The sequence below is a fragment of the Podarcis tiliguerta genome (assembly GCF_965153285.1).
Source record: "Podarcis tiliguerta genome assembly, chromosome: 7".
Lineage (NCBI taxonomy): Eukaryota > Metazoa > Chordata > Lepidosauria > Squamata > Lacertidae > Podarcis > Podarcis tiliguerta.
This window is the reverse complement of record NC_139540.1, coordinates 3,720,774-3,731,708: the sequence shown is the minus strand read 5'-3', so window position 1 is coordinate 3,731,708 and position 10,935 is coordinate 3,720,774. Positions and strand designations below refer to the sequence as shown.

At 47.4% G+C, this 10,935-nt stretch overlaps 1 protein-coding gene across 1 annotated transcript; it reads right to left on the bottom strand.

The window, feature by feature from the left end:
* Positions 1-3,614: 3,614 nt before the first annotated feature.
* Positions 3,615-10,477, bottom strand: LOC310681387 (ly6/PLAUR domain-containing protein 2-like). Its single transcript, XM_083449115.1, has 3 exons — positions 10,176-10,477; positions 6,886-7,005; positions 3,615-4,363 (listed from the first exon to the last, which is right to left on the bottom strand). Exons 1-3 carry the CDS (start codon positions 10,225-10,227, stop codon positions 4,152-4,154), a joined length of 384 nt encoding a protein of 127 aa, XP_083305241.1. The 5' UTR covers positions 10,228-10,477; the 3' UTR covers positions 3,615-4,151.
* Between the last annotated feature and the right edge of the window lie 458 nt (positions 10,478-10,935).

Below are 10,935 nucleotides of genomic sequence, written 5' to 3'. Positions count from 1 at the left end.
ACATTCAAAAACCAACAAGCCTGCTATCCCAGCTATCGCAGCCTGTTTAGCCCCCTAAAAACTCTGATACCCCATAATTAAATACAATAAACTCCCATACAGACTACCTAACACTGCGTTTAAAACCAAAATTGCATTTGGATAGAAACTGTTTCTCAGGCGGCTAGTCCTGGTCTTTATAACCCTGTATCTTCTTCTATTATTATTATTATTATTATTATTATTATTATTATTATTATTACAGGTATTATCATCATTATTATTCCCCCTGCAATGCAGGAATCTTTTGCCCAACACAGGAATTGAACCCACAACCCTGTGATTAAGAGTCTTATGCTCTACCAACTGATCTGTCCCAGGTCATCAGTTCTTCGGTGCAAAGCAGACAGTGGCATCTTGTCAGAGCTGAACAGCAGTTTACAGGCAACTAACCTATTGAATTAAAGAATTGTAAAAGGGACCCTAAAGGGTCGTCCAGTCCAACCCGCTGCCATGATACCTTCTTTATCACAGCTCTGGCTCACGTTAACCTTATGGAGATGCAACATAGGATTAAATAGAGTAAGTTCCCTTATACCAAGTCAAAGTATTGCTCCTTTTAACTCAGTATTGTCTGCACTGACTGGTAGCAGCTCTCCAGGATTACAGACAGCGGACATTCCCAGCGGATCTATTACAAAGGAAATCTCACCAACTATATACAGATATCTAATTTCAGGCTTTCTTGGTAATCCTGCTGTCTTGGACTTCATTCAAACCAAACATCGGCTTTCTCAACGGCCAGGAAATACCTTAAGCATTTTTGTGGGAGATTAGCAGCCAAATCAGCATCTTAAAAATCAGCATCTTAAAAAGCAGAGACATAGCCTCGCATATAGTTCAAGCTCTGGTTTTCCCAGTAGTGATGTATGGAAGTGAGAGCTGGACCATCAAGAAGGCTGATCGCCAAAGAATTGACTCTTTTGAATTATGGTGCTGGAGGAGACTCTTGAGAGTCCCATGGACTGCAAGAAGATCAAACCTCTCCATTCTGAAGGAAATCAGCCCTGAGTGCTCACTGGAAGGACAGATCCTGAAGCTGAGGCTCCAAGACTTTGGCCACCTCATGAGGTTTGGGTAGGCACACTAAGGCCCAGGGGCCGGATCCGACCCAATCGCCTTCTCAATCCAGCCCATGAACGGTCCGGTAATCAGCATGTTTTTACATGAGTAGAATGTGTGCTTTTATTTAAAATGCATCTCTGGGTTATTTGTGGGGCATAGTAATTCGTTCATTCCCCCCCCCCCCAAAAAAAATATAGTCCGGCCCCCAACAAGGTCTGAGGGACAGTGGACTGGCCCCCTGCTGAAAAAGTTTGCTGACCCCTGGGATAGGCTCAGTAGGTGAAGCTCAGAGGTCAACAACAGAGCCATGGCAAAAGTGAAAACTGCGAAGGACATGACAAAACACGAAACTTAGATCGCCTATGGACTGTCAGTGTTTTGCGCGATGGATCAAATCTCAATCTGGGAATGAGGTTCTCTGCAATTAAAGTGGATGATTGTGCTCTGATGCAACAAATCCATCTAAACGCCAGCCATCTTCAGATATCTCAAGGGCTGTTCCGTGGAAGATGGAGCAAGCTGGTTTTCTCCTGCTCTGGAGGGTAGGACTCAAACCCATGGCTTCAAGTGAAAGGAGATTCTGACTAAACATACAGGAAAGCTTTCTGACAGCAAGAGCTGTTTGACAGCGGAACAGTCTCCCTTGGGAGGCTGTGGACTCTGCTTCCTTGGAGGTTTCTAAACAGAGGTTGGATGGCTGTTACCGGAAAAATCCGAGGGCTCCCTTGGACAAAAAGTAAAGACACCAACCAGAGTAAATTGGATCAAATCAGCAGCCTGTAGGCTTGGCCTTTATTGTACTGTTGCAGCAGGGTGTTCCCCTCACTCGCAGGAGAGAGGAAAGACCCAGAAAAATGGTGTGCAAGACCTTATAAAAACTTTTGAAATTCCCCTCCTCTAGGTCAAGCCCACCCCCAGAAACATCATGCATACATTACAGAAAGGAGGGGTTGAGGGAGGAGTTGTGGTGGTAACCTGAGTGTCCTGTCACCTGGCTGGTTCCCCTCTTTCCCCCCCTCCCATGAGTCATTTTCTGAAGACAAAGGTAGTCGGCAGTTTCCTGCCCCCTGAGGGGAAATCCAATCACTGTTCTTTTGTTATAGTCCGTGTTGAATCCACTCCTGTATGCAGTCTGTCCTGTAGTTGATGGTTTTCTGTCTGGGACCATCAGGGTTGGCATAGCAACTGGGCAGGGCTCCTGTGGATGTGCTCCTATGCTCAAGGGATTATGGTGGCCTGTATCAAACCTTCCCCATTTTGTAGTCCTTCCTTCATGGAGTAAAATAAAAGTGGAACAGTGCAAATCCCATGTATGGTTGATTTTCTATGAATTTATAACAGAAGTGTAGCGTATGTAGTGTGTGAGTGTGAGTGTGTGTGAAGTCTGTACATACTGAATGATTGGGGGGGGGGGTTCCTGCTACATGGCCATGTGTCCTGGATGCTCAAGCTGAGATTGCCGGGGTTGGACTAGATGGCCCTCAGAGTTCCCTCTATTGAATTCTCTACAATTCTATCCAGTCCACTTTTACATATAAAAAAAGATTTTGTAGTTAGGAAACTGATGAAATCACGCATGAAAACAGTGTGGGATAATTTACTGATCAATGGGAATTTTTTATTATTTATTCGGTTTACATCCTGCCCTACCTCCCGAAGGAGACATATAATCTATCTACACAAATAAATCAGGATGGATTGCTCATTGTTGTATAAGCTGCCTGCAAACAGATCGCGGTAGGCGTTCAGCAAAAACGAGGACATCGTATAATTTCAGCATAAGCTTCGTGCAACAAGTTAGGATAAATGCTCGATAAAGAGGAGAGGGTTTCTGGAGGGGTACTTCATGCATAAAAAGAGAATCACGCAAAGCCCGTCCCCAATGTCTCTACATGCAACAGATCCATTTCGGACAGCCTCACATTGAGAAGGAAGATTTTAAGGGGATTTTAAGATGAGTTCTGGTGACTGCTCTCGGAATCCTGCCTGGCTATTGGGAGCCGTGATCAGCTGTGCATAAAGGCACATCTTTAAGACTAATTGTTCAGCCTCACTTGACTTGCATTTTTATTGCATTCTGTAGCGATTCTTTTCCCCAGGTCCGGGAGATTTTCTCGTTGCTCCACAGCTGGGCCTTGCGAAACTCCGATCCTCGGATTCACAGGAAATCTGAAGAAGGGTTTTGCTGCTAAAGGAGCTTCAGTGCAGCGGGCAAGTTAGCGTTTTCACAAGGCGCAGTCGTGGAACAATGAGAAAAGCTCTCGGACCTGGGGGGAATTAACTAGAAGAAGAGTTTGGATTTGATATCCCGCCTTTCACTCCCCTTCAGGAGTCTCAAAGCGGCTAACATTCTCCTTTCCCTTCCTCCCCCACAACAAACACTCTGTGAGGTGAGTGGGGCTGAGAGACTTCAAAGAAGTGCGACTGCCCCAAGGTCACCCAGCAGCTGCATGTGGAGGAGCGGAGACGCGAACCCGGTTCCCCAGATTACGAGACTACCGCTCTTAACCACTACACCACACTGGCTCTCTAGAAAACAATACGATAAAAATACAAGTCATGTGAAAGTCTCGCTGCCTTTCCCTGGGGAAAACTGCTCTTTAGTCCTCAATCGGAGACAACAGCCATTTGGGTTTTCCGTGAATTGCTGTTTGTTCTGATTTAGAGCTAAAGAGCAGGTTTTCCCTGGGAAAGGAGTGGGACAAGAGCGAAACAGCTTGGAACTGTTTTCTAAACATGGGATGAGCCACGAAAGGCAGAATCAGAGACGATGAGCTGAGCAAAGGGCTGACTGGCACCCCCAAAATACTTAAGCATCAGGTCTCTGATTCTCTTTTCAGCCAGGAGGAGCAGGCAGGCCGGCATTTTTCATAGCGCAAAGCATTTTCGCCCCCCGTTTTCTTCGCCTGATGAGAAGAGGAGTCTGCAATTGCAGGAGGAGAGAGAGACTGAGATAGCGAAGCCAAGCTAGGGCTTGATCAAGGAGTTATTGTCGTTTGCACACACACATACACACACCCCAAGATCTTCTGCCTCTGCCATCTGAATCACAGTCCAGGCCGGATGAGGATGAAGATGGAAGCAGCTGAGGTCCCCACTGCGATGTAGCTGATCTGCATGCTGGCTGCCCCATCGTGGTTGCAGAGATCCGTGTTGCAGCAGGTCACCGGGCGAGTCAAGCCTATCCCATCCACGTCGGACGGAATGCACCTCGAAGAACAAGACCGCGTGACGGTTGAATCGCCCTGGAATGGGTACACTGCAAATACAAGTGGCAAGACAGATCAGCCCCTGCCATCCACTCCTCTCCGAAATCCACCACGGTGCAGCAGGTACAAGATCCTATGTGCCTCCCCGGTGCAGTTGTGAATTTTTGCACAACTGGGAAGTAGAGGCTGTGGATACTCTGCCAATGGGGTAAGGGAACAAGGGGGTTCAGAATCTCCAAATCATGCATTGCAGGGGATTGGGGCCCTTCCAACTCTGCAGTGCTAGGATTGCCTGGGGAAAGACCTGGAGAGCTAACCCAACTCTTGCAGAGATAAGAAAGCACTTATTCAGATAGTGCACCAGAGAGGAGGTGGTTTGGAGGCTGGGTGTGGTGCTGTGGGTAAAACCTCAGCGCCTAGGACTTGCCGATCGCATGGTCGGCGGTTCAAATCCCCGCGGCGGGGTGCGCTCCCGGCGTTCGGTCCCAGCGCCTGCCAACCTAGCAGTTCGAAAGCACCCCCGGGTGCAAGTAGATAAATAGGGACCGCTTACCAGCGGGAAGGTAAACGGCGTTCCGTGTGCTGCGCTGGCTCGCCAGATGCAGCTTTGTCACGCTGGCCACGTGACCCGGAAGTGTCTCCGGACAGCGCAGGCTCCCGGCCTCTAGAGTGAGATGAGCGCACAACCCTAGAGTCTGGCAAGACTGGCCCGAACGGGCAGGGGTACCTTTACCTTTTTACCTTTTATGAGAAGCCCACCTGAGCACAGCAGCAACACAGACCCTCACCCTCATTCCTCACAGCTGGTAATACTGGCTCCAATAGTCAAGGTAGGCCTTTGTGGCTAGTAGCTATTGATAAAATGCACCAGACAGATAATTCTAGGTCCACCATGTCCTTCAATAGACAGGGAAGGACATGGTGGACCTAGAATCTTCTGGAACCTGTTTTTTGTTTCATAATTATTAACAGCAACGAGAGGTACGCGACTGTTGCATCACAGCCCCCGGAGCGTTTTTCACATCTAGACCGTTTATATAAGAAGAAAACTGCTGCATCTGGCCAAGATCTGCACCCGCCCCCCAGTCCAGCACAGATGAATGTTGGAAGATTCAGGGCAGATAACAGAAGGTCCTTCTGCCCACAGCACAAACTACAGAACTCATTCCAACAGTAGGCAGTGATGGTCACCAATCTAGATGGCTTTAAAAATGGATTCGGCAAATTCATAGAGGTTAAGGTAAAGGTAAAGGACCCCTGGACGGTTAAGTCCAGTAAAAGGCAACTATGGGGTTGTGGCACTCATCTCGCTTTCAGGCCAAGGGAGCCGGCGTTTGTCCACAGCTAGCTTTCCAGGTCATGTGGCCAGCAGGACTAAACTGCTTCTGGCGCAATGGAACACCATGACGGAAACCAGAGCACATGGAAAGACTGTTTACCTTCCCACTGCAGTGGTACCTATTTATCTACTTGTACTGGTGCACTTTTGAACTGCTAGGTTGGCAGAAGCTGGGGCAGAGCAATGGGAGCTCACTCCGTCACGGGGATTCGAACCGCCAACCTTCCAATCGGCAAGCCCAAGAGGCTCAGTGGTTTAGACCACAGCGCCAACCGCGTCATGGAGGAGAAGGCTGTTGATGACTACTAACCATGATGCCAATGTCCTTCCTCCACAGCTGGAGGCAGCAAGGCTTCTGAATACCACTTGCTGGGAACTGCAGGAGGGTAGCTTACTCTTGTGTGGCTCAGGGCCCTCGTATTTACGGGACTGCCTCTCCTGGTCTGCCCTGCAGAGGACCTTAAGGTCCATGAATAATCATAGTTTAGAGGTCCTGGGCCCTAAAGGAAGTCAGACTATCCTCCGCCAGGGCCAGGGCCTTCTCAGTGATGGCTCCGACCTGGTGGAATGCTCTGTCCCATGAGACTTAACTTCCTTCCGCAGTGCCTGTAAGACAGAGCTATTCCGCCTGGCTTTCAACTTGAACATAGCCTGATCTTTTGTTCCCCTTCTTTCCCTCCCCCTCCCCTTTTTATGAAGATTACCCGCTCTGGGATCCCACAGTTAATTCTCCCCTGGTCTCCTTACTGGCCCAAACAGGACTAATTTAGCCAGCTAGCCCTGGTGATCATCTGATGTTTATTGGATGGATTTCCCCCCCCCCCAAATTGATTTTTGAATTCTGAATTTATTGTTAATCATGTTTTATACTGTTTTTGGTTGCATCAGTTAAGTGTTTTAAATTTGTTGTTAGCAACCCTTGAGCCCGGTTTTCTGAACCGGGAAGGGCAGGGTATAAATAAAAATTTAGTTATATTTTGTTATGTGTTCGAATCCTGCTTGCAGGTTTATCACGTCCATTTGCTTGGCCCCTGTGAGAACAAGGATGCTGGATTGGGGAGCCATTGCCCTGGTCCAGCAAGCTCTTCTTATGTTTCTAGCCAAATGCCAACATGAGAACTCCACAAACAGGACTTGAGTTCAACCACGCTCTCCCATTTGGGGATCCCAGCCCAGGTGTTCAGAGGTAGGCTCTCTCGGAGAGTGGAAGGAGAACGCAGCCAAGTCTCTCACCTTCTTCACGGGAGTACATGGTAGTCTTGCACATGGTCTCATTCTGCAAGCAGTTGTCCACCTTCATGCATTTTACAGCTGTTATAGGCTCCGGGCAAGAATAACACCGCAAAGCCTGGGCTGTAGGGGAAAGGGTGACAGAAAAATCTTTACTAACATGAGTTGCCCGCAGGTCTACTTTCTTGCTCAATGCTCAAACCTGTTTCCAATTTTGAGAAGCTGAGAGCCAGCTCAGAGGTCCCTTTCATTGTGCAGTTTTCTTCTATTTAAAGATAAGCATTTGGGAAGGGGGTGCATGAGGACCAAGGTAAGACAAGGTAAAGGACCCCTGAACGGTTAAGTCCAGTCAAAGGCAACTATGGGGTTGTGAAGCTCATCTCGCTTTCAGGCCGAGGGAGCCGGCGTTTGTCCACAGACAGCTTTACGGGTCATGTGGCCAGCAGGACTAAACCACTTCTGGTGCAATGGGACACTGTGACGGAAACCAGAGCGCACAGAAACACTGTTTACCTTCCTGCCACAGTGGTACCTATTTATCTACTTGCACTGGCATGCTTTCAAACTGCTAGGTTGGCAGGAACTGGGACAGAGAAACGGGAGCTCACTCCGTCGCGGGGATTCGAACCGCCGACCTTCTGAATGGCAAGCCCAAGAGGCTCGGTGGTTTAGACCACAGGACCACAGAGCATGAGGAGAAGATATTTAGCTCTTCCCTCTCCAGCCATGTTTCCAAGGAAGACTCCCACACCCACTTCTACCTGTGCTGTGTTTAGTCTTAGGGGAGGAAATTCCCATTGGAGCAGAAGTGAATGCCCATTTCAGAATATTAGGCAAAGAAGACATGGAAGTCAACATAGGATGTTACGCTTTCCAAAAGACAAAATGAAAGACAAGAAGAAACACTGGGTTTTGGGGTATTACCAAAAAGAAAAACAAAACCTCCAAAGCTTACAAATTTATGTGCATTTTCAGCACTTCAGCTCCTAACTTCATAGGGATGGACAAACCTGCCTTACACAGAGTCAGGTTAGCGATGGCGCATCTAGTTCTGTCTTGTCAACAGGCCACGAAAGGGGAACCTGTGGCTTTCTACCAGATTTGTGGGACTACAACTCCCATCACCCCTTGCTGGCCAGGCCTGATGGGAGCGTTCGCTACATAGCTGACAACTGTCCCTTATCTGGCGGGAAACTCCCTTATCCCACAGCCGTGTCCCGCTGCTGTCCCTTATTGATGATGTGCCGATCAAATCGGCCGCGTTGCCTGGGGACTCGCCTTTGCTCAGCGCTTCCCAGCGGAGAGGTGACAGTGGTTTTCCTTGCTGCATCCCCTTTGCCGGGTTGCTGCGCTGTGGGAACCACTGCTTGAGGCTTCATTTGGCTGCTGGCTGGGCTTTCTGTCCTTGGGTCGGAGGGGCTCAGAAGTTGAACATACCTGTGCCCGGAAAATCCCTTATTTTGGCTGCTGATCCCTTATTTTCGAGGCTACTGGTCCCTTATTTTCAAATCTGTAAGTTGACAGCTATGGTTCGCTAATGAAATGCACATTTTATGCACACCTGTTGCGTAAGATTCTCTTTTTGTGCATGCTATTTGAGCACTGTACATGCACTGCAAAATCCAGAGAAATGCGTAACTTGACTTCAAGTTGCATTCTTGTCCACAAGCACATTTTGGAGCATTGGACTTGGACCAAATCAATCCCTCCCCTGTTCTGAACACCAAGACCCCGTAAGGTGGACACAGATGAAACTTAACTTCACTGGGGTCGGGTATGGTTTGGATATTGTTAAAAACAAACTTTCTTTTAGCATTCTGTAGCATCTAAAGGTAATTGCGGAGAGATCGGGTGTTTCTTGGCTGCCTTATTGAGGATTTCCAGCTGGCCAACTCTGTCCATGGCACCTGTGCAACCCAATGGTTCCTTGTAGATTTACGTAACAGCTGACACCCAGCAGAAAATCTGTGTGCCGAGCTCTGAATCAGATCCTTAGAGCTGCTTAGTTTGTGGTTTGTGTGGACAGGATTTTATTACTCTGCTGGTTTTTATTGTTCCATAAGCTGCCTTGCACACTGGATGAAACGGAGGCTCCTAAGAACGTCAAAGGAAAAGGCTACCCAAATCTCACACAAAATGCAGCATAAAACAACTTAACTCAGTGCTAAGTGGGAGAGGGAAGTTGCATTTCAGTTCACATTTACAGACCCTCCTAGTGCCCCTATTTTCCGGGGACAGTCCCAGATTCACAGAGTTTCTGATTTGAGGCAAAAATTAAAAATAAAAACAAAGGGCTGTATCTGAGGGGTAATGAGAGCATCTTCCTCAAATGCAGAAGGGTCCCACGTTCAAAATCACCAATGGTCTGCTCTGCCTACTAAAACAATCTCAGCAGCGTAGATGCAATCTCTGTTCAGAGCAGTAGCAGGGAGATACTGCCGTGCCTCTTTTTAAAAAAACTAAGGGATATGCAGGGCCAGATCAAGACATTTTGCTGCCAGAGGTGAACCAGAAAAGGCTTTCCTCCTCTTAGCCGAGGGTTCCCATATTCCAAAAACTGAATATCCAGACGCAAAAGTTGTTGTTGTTGTTGCCCAAAGTTGTTGAGCTTTTTTTTTTGTTTTGTTTTTTGCAAACTCTCAATCAAAAGCCATTGAAGTTTTTGACCTATTTCTAAGAAAATTCACCAAAATCTACACTTCTGACATTCCCCTAACCCAGAAATAATACCTCGGGTTAAGAACTTTGCTTCAGGATGAGAACAGAAATCATGCAGCGGTGGCGCAGGGGCAGCAGCAGGAGGCCCCATTAGCTAAAGTGGTGCTTCAGGTTAAGAACAGTTTCAGGTTAAGAACAGACCTCCAGAACGAATTAAGTTCTTAACCCGAGGTACCACTGTATAGGATCGGTCTGCAAACCCTATTTAACTTAATGGGACTCTAAACCACTAAACAACAAAGTCCCAAGAGAATGCAGACTGACGCTTCTTCCAAGCAGAGCCCACTGCCTTGTGAGGGAGTCCGTTCCGCAACTCTTACTCTCAGAAAACTCTTCCTGGTGTTTGGTCTGAGTCTCCTTTCCTACGATTCGAAGCCATGGGTTCGAGTCCCACCCTCCAGAGCAAGAGAAAACAAGCTTTCTCCATCTTCCACGGGACAGCCCTTGAGATATTTGAAGATGTCTCCCCTAACACCTCCCAGTCTCCTCTTCTCCAGGGCTAAACATCCCTCAATTTAACTCTCCGCCAACTGAAACATCAAAAAATGGATCTGCGTAAATAAAAGGGGCCTTACCAAACTGAGCACACCAAAGAGTAGCCAGCAATGCAGTAAGAAACACCTTCATCCTGCTTCTTGAGCAATGCCTCACGATCTCAGCATTCCAGTTTTGCCGGTCGACAGCCCGGACAAAGGCAGAATTTTGATTCTCTGCCTTTTACTCTCACGGCAACGGTGGGTTGTTGTTGTTTTTTCCCCAACCTATCATGTCCCTCCTCTCTGAAATAATATTGTGCCGAAAAAAACAAGTTCCCTTTCAGTCTGGAGAGGATTAAGCTACCTGAAACCAAAAGCGAACACACCTGCCGGGTTTATTCTGCCCCACATCTGCTAGGAATCTGCTACCTAACCCCCCAGGAGTCTCTCTGAATTCCTGCTCCGCCTTGGGGCCTTGGTTTCTTTGCCTTTCGGTGATCCACACAGACATTTGTTTTATGCTTTGATCACACACCCACACACCCAATTTACTTTATTAATTTTAATAAGAAAATAAGGGAATTTGGGGATATAATATGCAACGAACTCAAAAAGATGTTTTAAATCTCTTTTGTAAAAAACTGGAGCATCACTGCCTCCAATTGTGGAGAAAGAAGATATTGCTATAGATTGGGGGACTTCTCCCCAAACCCTAGAAATTAATAAATGGTAGGATTTTGACTAGCTGGGATATGGATGAATGTACAACCTGCAGAACTGTGCCAAACAAGGAATCCCTAGGCTGGCTTCTGCAAACCAGCTAATCTGTTTTGTTTTGTTTTTTTAAAATCATTTTTAT